The sequence below is a fragment of the Ascaphus truei genome, chromosome 2, assembly GCF_040206685.1.
Source record: "Ascaphus truei isolate aAscTru1 chromosome 2, aAscTru1.hap1, whole genome shotgun sequence".
NCBI classification, from domain to species: Eukaryota; Metazoa; Chordata; class Amphibia; order Anura; family Ascaphidae; genus Ascaphus; species Ascaphus truei.
Window position 1 is genome coordinate 121,365,993 of NC_134484.1, and position 15,180 is coordinate 121,381,172.

General features: G+C 47.1%; 1 protein-coding gene across 18 annotated transcripts in view; it reads right to left on the reverse strand.

The window, feature by feature from the left end:
* DTNA (dystrobrevin alpha) overlaps positions 1–15,180 on the reverse strand; it is a 373,309-nt gene that overhangs the window by 136,746 nt on the left and 221,383 nt on the right. For all 18 annotated transcript variants that reach the window (XM_075584537.1, XM_075584521.1, XM_075584542.1 and 15 more), the window contains exons 4-6: positions 8,303–8,516; positions 4,418–4,503; positions 2,569–2,723 (exon numbers count right to left, since the gene is read on the reverse strand). In XM_075584537.1, coding sequence (XP_075440652.1) covers positions 2,569–2,723; positions 4,418–4,503; positions 8,303–8,516 — 455 coding nt within the window. The remainder of the gene's footprint in view (positions 1–2,568; positions 2,724–4,417; positions 4,504–8,302; positions 8,517–15,180) is intronic.

Consider the following 15,180-nt stretch of genomic DNA (forward strand, 5'->3'; position numbering starts at 1 on the left):
CACACACACACTCAATCCCCACACACACACTCAATCCCCACACACACACACGATCCCCCCACACACACACTCAATACACACACACACACACACACACACACACACACACACACACACACACACACACACACACACACACACACACACACACACACACACTCTATCCCACCCCCACACACACGCTATCCCCCCACACACACACTAAATCCCCCCCCACATACACACTCAATCCCCCCCCCACACACACACACACAACCCCCCCCCCACACACACACTCAACCCCCCCCCCCACAGACACACACACTCAATCCCCCCCCACACACACACACAATCCCCCAACACACACACACACACACACACACAATCCCCCCCAACCCCCCCCCACACACAAACACACAATCCCCCCACACACACAAACACTCAATCCCCACACACACACTCAATCCCCCCACACACACTCAATCCCCACACACACACTCAATCCCCCCACACACACTCAATCCCCACACACACACTCAATCCCCCCCCACACACACACCCAATCCCCCCCCCCCACAAACACACACACAATCCCCACAGACACACACACAATCCCCCCACACACACACTTAATCCCCACACACACTCAATCCCCCCACACACACTCAACCCCCCCCCACACACTCAATCCCCCCACACACTCAATCCCCCCACACACACTCAACCCCCCCACACACTCAATCCCCCCACACACACACTCAATTCCCACACACACACTCAATCCCCACACACACACACTCAATCCCCACACACACACTCAATCCCCACACACACTCAATCCCCACACACACTCAATCCCCACACACATACTCAATCCCCCCCACACACACAATCCCTCACACACACACAATCCCCCGCACACACACACACATCCCCCCCCCCCCCACACACACACACAATCCCCCCCCCACACACACACACACAATCCCCCCCCCCACACACACACACAATCCCCCACACACACAATCCCCCCCACACACAATCCCTCACACACACACACACACAATCCCCCCCACACACACACAATCCCCCCCTCAAACACACAGTCCCCCCCCCCCACACACACACACACACAATCCCCCCCCACACACACGCAATCCTCAACACACACACACAATCCCCCACACACACAATCCCCCACACACACAATCCCCCCCCCACACACAATCCCCCCCCCACACACACACACACACAATCCCCCCCCACACACACACACAACCCCCCCCCCCCACACACACACACACAACCCCCCCACACACACACAATCCCCCCCCCACACACACACAATCCCCCCCACACACACAATCCCCCCACACACACACAATCCCCCCACACACACACAATCCCCCCCACACACACAATCCCCCCCACACACTCAATCCCCCCCACACACACACTCAATCCCCACACACTCAATCCCAACACACACACTAAATCCCCCCCCCACACACACACAATCCCCCCACACACACACAATCCCCCACACACACACACAATCCCCCCCCCACACACACAATCCCCCCCACACACACAATCCCCCACAAACACAATCCCCCACACACACACAATCCCCCCCACACACACAATCCCTCCCACACAATCCCCCTCACACACACAATCCCCCACACACATACACTCAATCCCCCCCCCACACACACACAATCCCCCACACACACTCAATCCCCCACACACACACACAATCCCCCCCACACACACAATCCCCCCCCCACACACAAACTCAATCCCCCCCCCACACACACACACAAACTGAATCCCCCCCCCCACACACACAAACTGAATCAACCCCCCCCCCCACACACACACACACACTTTCACCTGGGGGGGCGACATGCTCCAATCGCCCAACCCCCCATGCTGCTGAAAACTGGTGCAGGAAGCAGACAGGAAGAGGAGGAGGGGCTGTCTGTGTGCAGAGAGAAGCCCCGCCCCCTCTGCAAGACACAGACACATAGAAGCAGCAGCACGGAGCTTCTGGCCGCCCGTGCACAGCTCTGCCCGCCCCCAGGTTTCCCTGCAAGCAGCCCGCGCCCCCCCCTACCACAGTTTGCGCACCGCTGGTATAGAGCACAGGTGCGCAAACTTCTTGAGCTATGCCCCCCTGCCCAGGAGCCACAGCGTTCGCACCCCCCCATCCAATGACTCGGCGTCAAATGACCTTGCAGGTCATGTCACCCCGCCGCATCATTTGACGAGCATTGCCATGGTGATGCATCGCCGAAGACCCGGCAGAGAGCAGGTAAGTGAGTTACAGAGGCCTCACGCCTCCCCGGTATTTCATTTAAATACCATGGGGAAGAGCGCGGGGCCTATGTAACCGGCTGCATCCCACCTAGAAATTCTCCCACTCCCCCCCCCCCTGGTGGCGTGCCCCCCAGTTTGCGCACCGCGGGTCTAGAGAACTGCTTCAGTTAATTTAAAATAAATGAATACAAATAGTGATCAGCATGAATTGCAGCTTTAAGGGACTGGGTGCAATCTATTAAGTAGTTTAATTGTTATTTTTCTTACCTGTTGTGAAAAACAAGACTTGGCAGATTGCTCCGTATAACCAAATGAAGGACCTTCGAAAACGGCTGTGGGCAGTTTGAGAATCTCCCTCAGAAAGATGTCGTACCTTCCGTAAACCATCACGCCATTCGAATCAGAGATCATGGAGAAAATATCTGCCCAAGGGAGGGAGAAATGAAATTAATATGCAGCCAGTGTTAATGGAAATAAGCAGTGGTCAGCGCGCTCCGGCTGACTTATTAGATCAGTTTACGTGAACACTGCCATAATGTTTGAAAATGACAACAAACAAAAAAATCCCAAAACAGTAACAAAATTCATGTTGGGTAATACCAATGTGCGCAATATAAGGTGAATATAGAGGCGCTAACACCCTAAACAGTGCTTTCTAATCTTAATGTATAAGTGTGATAAATACAAATATTAACAAGTGCAAAACCAAGTGAAATAACAATAAAAAAGTGTCACCCCCCTGCTTCTACCCTCCGGGGGGGTTGTCTTCACTCTTCCCCAGAAATGTAGATAGCTTTCTCACGATCCCCCCGGATCGTGAGAAAACTAATACCAATGTGCGCCATTTTGAGATTTCAGCATTTATTCTCTGCTTGAAACATTGGGGTAGTTTATGTAAACTGTTAATATGTTAATATGATAATATGTAATATGTTAATATGCTTAGGCCCATATTCAATAAAGGGTGTTAAGCTTTAGTACATTTCATGTGTATTCATTTGAATGTGCTAAAGCTCAGCCAACTTTGGAGAATCTGAGCCTAAGCGTTTAAAAAAATGTGGGAAGTGTTCCCCAAGGGGGAGGTAAGTGGTGGTGCACTGCGTACCAAACATAGGAAATGCTGTGCTCCAAAAGGAAGAAACCATCCGTCAGCTGTTTTTCCTTTTGGAAGGCAGCATTTCCATGGTTTGGTACGCAGTGCACCGCCAATATCCTCCCCCTTGGGGAACACTTCCTGCTACCATTTCGGGCTGAGAGCACGCTTCAACCAGGAGTCCAGACATACAGGGCTTTGAGTAACCTGTATAAACTCATTATAGACTTTGCAATTCATATAATATTGTTCTAGCTCCCGGGGTCAGTTTGTTAGTGGATATAGGGGTCTGGTCCCCCACTCAGGTGGGTTTTCCAGACATCCCCAGCATACTAACTTTATAACACACCTTCAAATGCGAGCCTTAATGACCTTTTGCGTATTGGGTACTCACATTTATTCACCTGGACATACCAACGACATGATATTTCACTCTTAAATCAATCTATTTTTGAAAACATCCGAATATTTTACAGTTTATTATTAAGGATGTATTTGTATACTCTAGAGTCCTGATCTAGGAGGGTTTTCCTCCGTTTCTCATGTTTTAAGAAAGGTGAACTGACACATATTGACAAAGGGATATTATGACTTTTTGAGTGAGGCTGCTTTTATAAAACTGGTCCCTTCATCCTTGTTTCTCCCCAATGGCACCTAAAAATGTTGTGTTTACGGTACATATTACCGCAGCAATCCCGTCTGCTTTTTTTAAGCTAAACCTCAAAATGGCTACCAAATCTTTCACACATCTTCCGTTACAGCTTCCTATTGGATGGCCATTTAACGATTACTGGTAAGTATGTCGGAAACCGGGGAATAACAGCAAAGTCTAGCTCCAGAGGACCCCCCGTCTGAATCCTCGAAGAAGAAAAAAACTACAATTCGTGGGATTGCTGCTTTAAATATACCTAATGTACCATGCTCTTTTCTTTCATTTATAGCTCTCTTTACAGTGTATTTTGAAGGTGCATTGAAGTTGTCTCATTAGCATAGGAGCAAATTAGACCACAATCTCTCACTTACATCTCAACTTGTCCATAATTTTTCCTCCACAAAGAGTGGCCAAAGCCATTTTGACAGCGAAGACTGAAATCTTACCATGTCCTTCCCTGTAGAGAGAGAGAGAAAAATCAATGCAAACCTGATAACAAATATCAGTTTTATATTCTGTTCATAGAAGATATCAAAAATACATCCTAATAAGATGCACGTAAGGTTAATTTAGTTATCACTTCAAGTACAACCTATTTTATTATTCCCGCTGATAAAAGTAATCTCATCAGATCTACTTGATTTCTAAAAACCAGGCAGGGAAACTTATGACAACTGAGCTCTGGTATTACTGCCAGGCACTTTGCCTCTATTGCAGGGATGGGCAATTATTTTGGCTGTATGGCCACTTAGCAAGTTTTGGTAAACTTTGCAGACCACATACTTAATCTAAGATCTAGATTAAGTCTGTGGTCCGTGAAGGTTATCAAAGCTCCCCTCCTCACCTGCATCTCCCCTACCACCCTCACTCTCTGCCTCCCTTACTCACTTCCCCCCCCCCCCCTGTCCCTTCTTCCTCACTCCCCTTCCTCCTCCCTCACTCACTCTCTGTGTCCTTAACTGAGAGGCAGAAGCAGCTCGTCGGAGGCTGCAGCGTGGCGGGAACCCTGTCAGGCGGTGATTACCGATGTTGGACCCGATTTCTGGTCGGTCCTAACTTCCGTGTTAGGACCACCTGTCTGCACTCCGCATTGCTGTCTCCTCCACCGCCGCGCTTCTGCCTCTGACACTGCCTCAGTTGCCCGCACCACAGATAGGGACCAAGGAGTGGGTCCCAACCTGAGCGGGCAACAGGCAACCATCTCGCACTTTTCCCAACCCTGCTCTAATGTTTTAAGCTATTAGAGTTGATTCATGCCACGAAGATGTGCCTTCAAGTATCAATACTAAGATAAGCAACACCAAATTGACTTTCTGAGGTCCATGTTTAGTATACTGTGGAGCAGAAGAAAAGAGAGAGGGAGAGTATGGTGCATAGTGGAAGAGGGGATAGTGGGAGAGAGAGGATGGGGAGAGAGAGAGAAGGGATGGGGGGTAGAGAGAGAGAGAGGAGGTGGGGGGAGAGAGAGGGAGAGAGATAGAGATATGTTTACATATTTGTAATAAGGAAAGCTCAAAAAGGTTTTCGATTTGAATAGAGCTAAATGTTTCCACTATAGGCATAGTCAAATAAACAGTGACATGCTGCACACCATAAACCATATACATACTGTATTACCGGAGCTGCTGGTTCAAAAGGGATACCTGTCACAATTATTCAAGCTTGAACTATGAAAGGAAAAGAAGGATCCAGCGCTTCACGGATTTTGCAAAAGTTCTAAGGTCGAAACGGTCGTTGTGTATGGCGCAATAAATTTGGAACTTTTGCAAAATCTGTGGAGCGCTGGATCCTTCTTTTCCTTTCATAGTCCACTATAGGCATGACATTCTTACTGCATATTACGTGCTTACGACTCCTTCCAGGCTCCTCTATCTTTGCTACTAGGAGGGCTTTCTGGGTTTTACCATGTTATAAAGTTAATATGATTACATTGCCATTCCAGAGGCTTTGTGGTTGTTTAAACACGTTTCATATAATGACTGAAAAGCCACATTCACCAATTAGGCCACGTAGTTGTAAGACTGTTCTCATACTTTCAGTGTGAAATTCCAGTTGTTATACAAAAGAAGTTCAATAAAACAAAACGAACCCCTACAAACAGATATTGTGCCGGCCCTAAAATGAAAAGTGTGCTAGAGTGGAGATGAACGAAAGAGACCATGCTTAACGCTTTAGTTCCCAGAGTCAGAGTTAGGTATGACTACAAGAACGTAGTATTGTTACTGCCTGACTTTAACAGAGGTTAGTGAATATGTAATGAAAATCATGTTGGCTGTAATGAGCTCATTTGCATGCCATTTAGAATAGCGGCTGTTACAAATAACGTCATGCTTAATGTCACGTTATTTGCTTTAGTGAATACCATTATGATGTCATTATGCTTAACGGGTGGTAACTTACATTAACATCATGCTAAATAGGCTAACAGAGCTTAGGCCTGTGAGAGTAAGTGAAACAGACATTACGACAGACAGTGTGGTGTACTGGTCAAGGTACTGATTTTGCAGCTTTGGACATTAACTCACAAGCTGTATGATCACGACCATTTTATCCCATCTACCTTTCCCTTATCTAATTGTGTTACCATATAATAATATTAATGATGGTACCATTGTTCATTCGTTTTCATCCCCATATTGAAGCTGCAATCTAGGAAAAGAGCTATAATACTTATACCAAATGAAAGCAACAATCCCTCCTTCGCAAAAAAAAAAATGTTTTATTACAGAATTGGAACTTGCGGTTCCTGTGGAGATGAACCATGCTATTTTTACTCTAGGAACCTCCCAGTGACCAGGATATTTACCTTTACGTTTTGTGGCCAGTTGAAAAATCAATATGGCTGCCATCCAAGCTTCACTCTCGCGTGCCCATGGGAATCCATAATGTCATTAGAACATGAAATCACGGCTTCCTAGTGGGCTAGCCCGGCAGCCATCTTTGATTTTTCTTTCATTTTACCAGTACATAGAAAGGTAAATATCTTGGGAACCAGGGTGTTTCCACAGATAGAGGGAAAAGGGAGACCAAAAAGCGCACCAGCACAAACGGAGCAGGAAGAAACCAGGACAAAAAAATGATTAAAAGGGCACTTTAATGTGGCAAAAGACCCATCCAATGCATTTCGAACGTCGCAGCGTTCTTTTTCAAGCAGCGTTTTTATCCTTGAAAAAGAACGCTGCGACGTTCGAAATGCATTGGATGGGTCTTTTTCCACATTAAAGTGCCCTTTTAATCATTTTTTTGTCCTGGTTTCTTCCTGCTCCATTTGTGCTGGTGCGCTTTTTGGTCTCCCTTTTCCCTGTATTGCATTGAGTAGCTGCACAGCCTGCCTGCCTGCCCTACCAGGATGTGAGTATTTGCATATTTTTCAGGGGAACCTGCCAATGAGACTGATGGTGAGTGGGTTGCACCACACACCACCTGTCTTCAGGAGGATAGTACCCATTATATGACACAATAGGTACTATATCAATTGTTAGTACCCTGGTACAGTGGTCTGGCTTATTATCATTTTGAGATATACCTGCTTTGAGCGCTTCAGCTATTTTCCATGTTTCCACAGATAGTAATTGCATAGGTGAGCAATTGTATACCCCCAGGTCCAATTCTAATAAAAATTACAAAAAAAATCCAAAAACGGTGGGATTGCTGCTATAAAACACATGAAATACACTATATATTACAGTATCTTTTTATGCTGTGTAATGGAAAGGTAGTGATGCTGTGTCTGGTTTATGCAAGAGGGAGAGAGCGGCAAAGCCCCTTTGAGCTCATTTAAGAAAGGTAAAAGATAAAAAAAAGGTAAATTATAAAGAAAATCCACCTATTTGATAAGATAAGTGAAAGTTTAATATTCTAAATGAACATGCACCCTGCACCCCTTTGTACCACCACACTGCAATCAATATGTGTTACAAACTTCACCACTCCAGCACTTACTGTAGAAGGTTAATATGCATTTGTACACCCTCCTATCAACACAGAATATTTGCTATGAAACTCTCCTACGTGTCATTTTATCACGCTGTGCTTTGGTCTTAGAAAATGTGATTGCATGCTCTTCTGCGAGAGACTCATTGGGGGTTATTCATTAAACTGTGATAGTGCTCCAATCAGCACTAAAACAGTTTATGAATCACCCCCATTGTGTTTGTAAATCCTTTACTGTATGTATTATCAATGCTTATATAAGAGCAAGGAAGGCTTTATGCTAAGGAATAATGAGCCTGCTTCCACCAAACATTAGCACTTACGGGTCATAAGCAGCTAGCAGGAAGTTTAACATTAGGCCGATGGACTGTTCTACATTGATCTGGTGAGTAGTCGGCATCCGCTTATTTAGCTGGTAAAAAATAGTCGACAGCACTGCTTCCAGGCGGGACACATTCAGTTCTATGCTGGGGTCCAGGTTGTTCAATGAATTTTCCCGTAGTGCTTCTATGACGTTCCAGATATCCACCAAGTGCACTGTATAGAAGAACAAGACAATCAGGCAAACATACAGTAAGGCGTGTAACAAAGGAATGGTGCACAAACACAATTACAGACTGCTGGCATATCCCAGAGCAGTTATGTTATCAAATCGCATAACGAAGTTATGACGAGTGATTGGATGGGCGGGCGATACTGCTTTTGTAAGAAGAGAGCCCTCACTTACAGATCTAGTCCCACTAATCCTCACTTAAAGGTTTAGCTAATCTAGTCTGTAAAACACATTACTTATATCACAATGTATTTCTAAATAAGCCGGGAAAGTTTTCTAATCCTCTGTTGCTACGTTACAATGGAGACTCTGATTGAAGGTTGATTGTCCATCTTTTTTTTGTCCACTTCAGTGATAAGATAAATCAGATATCTCCCATGAGCTCGCTTATCTCTTCTATCAATTAGGCAATGAGATAGGATAAAGAAAGAGAAAAAACAGAGAACAGGACAAGACAAACAACGCTCAAGTTCACGCCACGTTGTTAACCAACTCCGCGGGACAAACTTACTGCATAGAACGGACGTTTAAATATTCATATGTGTCAGATTTAAAAGAAGAAAAGGCAGCACCTCGTTTTCACCAATAGCAAACGATAGTGCCGTCAATTCAACTGGACTTTATCTTTAACTCTGTACACGAGGCTCTGAAGTTAGGAAAGTTAACATCACAGTACAGTGTGAATCGCTTCACACAGCGTTTACAGCAAAGCCTGGGTTATGCATTTCAGAAAGTTATATTGTGTACCATAACACTGCAACCTCTCCCCCTCCCCCCCCACAAGACCACAGTGAAGTCATCATACTAACAGGCTCATATTTACTAAGCGGTGCTATGCAATAAGACACCCTACGGCGCCGGGCTTGAGTGGGCAGTGAAGTGTCTTCTTGCCTTTTAAGGCGACGTAAGGCCTAGCACTGTTAAGTGAAGTCTGAATGTATGTAATTGAAGCCTTTAAAAAAAAAAATCAGAAAAATACAAGTATTTAAAAAACCTTTTAATAATTTTCATAGTAACCAATGCTTTTGGGAGTGTCAGACTTGCCAAACCGAATGTCTTTCATTATAAGACTTGTATTTACTGGTAAATTACTAATCTCTATTTTTGGATTTTTTGTGAAAAGTAATTTTGAAACCAATACTTAGTAAAAAAAAAACAAAAAACAATATATTGCGAAGGTGTACTCAGAGATATAATTTACTAAAAGGGAGGTGGTATTAAAAAATACATAAAAGTGATACTCTAAAGCAGGGCTGTCAAACACGCGGGCCGCATGTGGCCCAAGCAACCCTCTCATGCAGACCGGAGCTTGTTTGGCCTGGAGGGAGAGTGGGCTGGGCTTTGCCTATTCGTTGATTTCATGAGGTAGGTTGTTTAGTGCCGAGAGAGGGGATGAGGGGAGAAAGAGAGGGGATGGAGGGAGAAAGAGAGGGATGGAGGGAGAAAGAGAGGGATGAAGGGAGAAAGAGAGGGGATGGAGGGAGAAAGAGAGGGATGAAGGGAGAAAGAGAGGGATGAAGGGAGAAAGAGAGGGGATGGAGGGAGAAAGAGAGGGGATGGAGGGAGAAAGAGAGGGGATGGAGGGAGAAAAAGAGGGGATGAAGGGAGAAAGAGAGGGGATGGAGGGAGAAAGAGAGGGGATGGAGGGAGAAAGAGAGGGAATGGAGGGAGAAAGAGAGGGGATGGAGGGAGAAAAAGGGGATGAGGGGAGAAAGAGAGGGGATGGAGGGAGAAAGAGAGGGGATGGAGGGAGAAAGAGAGGGGATGGAGGGAGAAAGAGAGGGGATGGAGGGAGAAAGAGAGGGAATGGGGGAGAAAGAGAGGAGATGGAGGGAGGGGGAGAGGGGATGGAATTAGAATGAGAGGGGATAGAGGTAGAAAGAGAGGGGTTGGAGGTAGAAAGAGGGAATGACGTTAGAAAGAGAGGGGATGGAGTGAGAGAGGGGGTGGAGGGAGAAGGAAAGGGGAGGGAGAGAGAGAGGCGAGAGAGAGGGGATGGACGGAGAGAGAGGATGAAGGGAGGGAGAGAGGGTAGGGAGACAGAGCGAGAAGGGATGGAGGGAGAGAGCAAGAGAGGATGGAGGGAGAGCGAGAGCGAGAGGGGATGGAGGGAGAGAAATGGGGTGGAGGGAGAGAGAGTGAGAGGGGATGGAGGGAGAGAGAGCTAGCAGGGATGGAGGGAGAGAGAGTTAGCGGGGATGGAGGGAGAGAGTGAGAGGGGATGGAAGGAGAGAGCGAGTGGGGATGGAGGGAGAGAGAGCTAGCGGGGATGCAGGGAGAGAGGATGGAGGTAGGGAAGGAGGGAGAGAGGGGATGGAGGGAGGGAGACAGAGCGAAAGGGGATGGAGGGAGGGAGAGCGGATGGAGGGAGAGAGAGCTAGCGGGTATGGAGGAGAGAGAGGATGGAGGTAGTGTCATGGAACAAGAACTGCACTTCTGTTTCACCCCCCCTTTCCTTGCAGTTCTGCCTGTCAGTTTCTCAGTTCCAGCTGCATGTGTTTTGCTCTGTGCACACACACAGTGCCCGTGTGACAGACACAGTGCTATTTCCCGTATCCCAGCAGCTTGCTGTATCAGAGATGCAACATTATTGCTACATGTTGTAGCTCCCTCAGACATTTCTGTGAGTTGCTATAGCAGCCCCAGCCTTTCTCCCAAATGGGCTAGTCTGCTTTCTCCTGCTCTGCCCACAGATGGTCTGTCCCCAGGCTATCTTCCTACCCAGCATACATTGGGACTTCCTTTTCCACCATCACCTCTGGATGAGTGAGTATCCTGCTGTAACTGCTGTAGTGGTAGGATTACCCTTTTCACCTGCCCTTAACTACCAAGCACCCACAGAGAGGCATTATCTAAACACCAACATCTCTTCACAAGTGCCTGTCTTTTACCCTGCTTTCCCTCAATAAAGTGAAGAAAAGATACAGAACTTGTTGTGCTTTGAAAAGAGGGCCGAGTTGAAGCTATCTGGGCTAATCATCTTACACATGGCCCTGGCCTCCAGAATAGGTAGGGAGGGAGGGAAAGAGGGGATGGAGGGAGGGAGACAGAGTGAAAGGGGATGGAGGGAGGGAGAGCGGATGGAGGGAGAGAGAGCCAGCGGGGATGGAGGGAGAGAGAGGATGGATGTAGGGAGGGAGGGAAAGCGGGGATGGAGGGAGAGAGAGTGAGAGGGGATGGAGGGAGAGAGAGCTAGCTGGGAAGGAGGGAGAGAGTTAACGGGGATGGAGGGAGAGAGAGCAAGAGGGGATGGAAGGAGAGAGAGGGGATGGAGGGAGAGAGAGCGAGAGGGGGTGGAGGGAGAGAGAGCTAGCGGGGATGGAGGGAGAGAGAGCTAGCGGGGATGGAGGGAGAGAGAGCTAGCGGGCATGGAGGAAGACAGAGGGTATGAAGGGAGAGAGGTAGAGGATGGGGATGGGGAGGAGAGTGGGGATGGTGGAGAGGGGGTGGTATGAGACGGGGAGAGAAGGGATGGAGGGAGAAAGGGAGGGAATGGAGAGAGGGGATGGGGGAGAAAAGGAAAGTGGAAATGGAGATAGAGGGGGAAGGACAGAGACAGGGGACCGGGAACAGAAGGAGGGGAAAGAGAGGGGAGGGGGAGGTGATCAGGGATAGAGAGAGGATGGGGGAGAGAGAAGGGGGATCTGGATCAGAGAGAAAGGGGATGGGCGAGAGAGGGGATGGGGGAGCGGAGATAGAGATAGAGGGAGGGGGATCAAGAGGGGATAAGAGGAGAGAGGTAGAGTGGGGATGGGAGGAGAGAGAGAAGGGGATGGGGAAGAGATGATGGGGAGAGAGGAAGAGGTGATGGGGAGAGAGAGAGGGGATGGGGAAGAGAGGTGATGGGGGAGAGAGAGGGGGGATGGGTAGAGAGTGTATGGAATGAGAAAGTGGATGAGGGAGGGAGAGAAGGGATGGGTGAGAAAGGGGATGGGGAGGAGAGACAGACGTTTACATATTTGTAATAAAGAAAGCTCAAGAAAAAAAGATCAGAGACATTGTAAGGAACCCCAACCCTCTGTAATAGCGCGTCTGAGATCAGAGATATTGTAAGGAGCCTCAACGCTCTCTAATATCGCATCTGAGATCAGATGCATTGCAAGTAACCCCAACCCTCTCTAATAGCGTGTCTGAGATCAGATGCATTGTAAGGAGCCCCCAACCCTCTCTAATAGCGCATCTGAGATCAGATGAATTGCAAGTAACCCCAACCCTCTCTAATAGCGCGTCTGATATCAGATGCATTGTAAATTCTTCTGTATTTGGTACAATTTTCAAATGCACTGAAAAATAAAGGGAACCTTTTAGGGATGTCAGCAGAACCCAAGGGTTCCTAGGAGCACCTCTTAAAAAACACTGGTCTAAGTTGTTGAAAATAAATATTTTTGGGGATGGTCTACCGCTGAAAGTCCCAGCAAATGTGCTAGGAAGCTATATCAAAAAGAAAATGTAAGAAAAAAATGTTACTGTATATGCAAAATATTAGTTAGCATTTAGGTAAAATATTATTTTCCAGTACGTGTTATTTGTTGAAAAGCACTTACAATTTTAAGCAATTTGGTGCGTTGATGTCAGACCATCTATTCATTTAAAATGTACATTACTAATGCATTAAACCTTGTCGAACACAACATTATTCCTTTCGTAAGTATTTTATTGCAAGAACATATTTCACTGCCAATGTGGGTGTCTCTAATTATTGCAGGGGTCTCTGTACAATGTACATACCGTTCATTTTAGAGTAAAAAAAACTCTTACCCTATTACTGTAACTGCCAAAGGTTCAGATTTATGCACTCTTACACAATGCATTGCGGACCAGTATACCTTCCCTGGACTCTGTGCCATATCTGAAGTAACCCTTGCCGCGCTCCAAATTCCCAGTGCAGGAGAGCATTCTTTTTTCACTGACTGTTCTGTGGCACCCGAAGTATCCCAGAATGACTCTAAGAATGGGGGTTCTCTCCCTATTGTCTCTAGAACTTCACACGTTGCCTTGGACTCGGTGGTCTCCACTCCCCAGACAATACAGTCTCTCACTGAGGATTCTACAGTATTTGGGAGCTCCACTACTGATTGCTTCTCTGCCACTACAAACTCATGTTTATCTCTCTCGGAACCTTCTGTAGGGCCTATTGTTTCCCCTGTGTTGGAAATACTCAGTACGTACTTAGTACGGTCCCTAAGCCTGGTTTACTGCTTGCCTTGTCATCTACTATACCAATACCTGGCAATGCACCCACCCACCCTATACCCTCGCTGACCACTACCACCTGGAAAACCTCTGGAGGAGAAGACCCTCTCAAATTCCTACATGCAGATGTCAGCAAAGACTTTGTCTGTCCAGAAGGTCGCCCTGGTATACTCTATCAACTATCGGTGTCTCTTGTCCTGAACTTTAGTACCATTACTAGGGACCGGGCACCCACCTGGGGCCCCTCTGCCATTTCTATTCTGGAAAAGCCTTCTTCTCCACAGCTCTGGATTTACAAGTCATTTTGCGTGGCGAGCCCCGTACCAAAAATGTCTGTGCCACCACTCTCATATCCTGGAACAGTACTCGCCAATGAACTGCTGGTTTACGGATCCCATTCCCGCCTAAAGCACTTTAAGAACAACTCAATGTCCCCGAGACCCAATGATGGCCCTGTCTGGCCGCAGTTCTCACCAGGGGGTGGGGGTACGCAAAGGAGTGCCCACGAGTCTCTGGACCACGACTCTACCCCCAATCCTAGACAGTTCAGGAACAATTCCAGGTCCCCCAACTCTTTGAGTGGTCATGTTCGCCCAGAGGTCTCACCTAAAGGGGGGGGGGTGTAGAGGGAGAAAGGGGGTGGCCCGGTATTAAAGGGGTTGCACCCCATTTGGCCACCCCTGACCGCACCAGGGAGACAAGGGGTTAACTGGACTGAGGTCCAGAAATGTGATTTAACCCTTGTTATGACATGTAAATGTATGTTCCCCTGTTCCCCTGTCCCATTGTAATGTCTGGTTAATCAGTGTCTGCATCACACACACACTAGAATCCGTCCAGGAGCACAAGGGTTAATAGTCCTTTAATGATTATAGCTCTTTGTGAAATACGTTTATGTTTTATGTTTAATACTGTGTCCCAAGGAATGGGCAAAGACTAAGAGGAAATTCCTTTGTCCACCAGGATAGCAGATGGCCCCAAGAGGCGCCCAATAGCTAGGATTTAAGTGTTGTTCCAAGGGTCTTGTCACCCTCCCTGATTATTTAAGGGTGGAGGAGGCTCAAACCAGAGCAGTCCCCAAGTGTCCCAGTTATCACCTTTCAACAAAGGTTATCTTGCTAGAGAGCCAGATGGGTAGACTGGCTGGCATTCCATTTGCCTATGGGGGGTTACAGAAATGAGACCCCAGAGTTCTACTGCGCATGTGCCAGCTAGCAGGGGGGCCTGTCCTAGAATGTGTTCCCCCATCAAAGATTGGCTGGAGATAATGGGACACCAATCACAGGTACTTAAGGTTAGGGATAGAGGGACAAAAGGTATATAAACTGCTGTTCCCCATATATCCTTTGTTGTTGTTGTTCATGTTGTTCATGGTCTTCGTTTGCTGCTATGATTACCTGATACCATCTGAATTGCTGCCTGATTGCTGAGAAGAAATGCTATGCAATGTCTTGG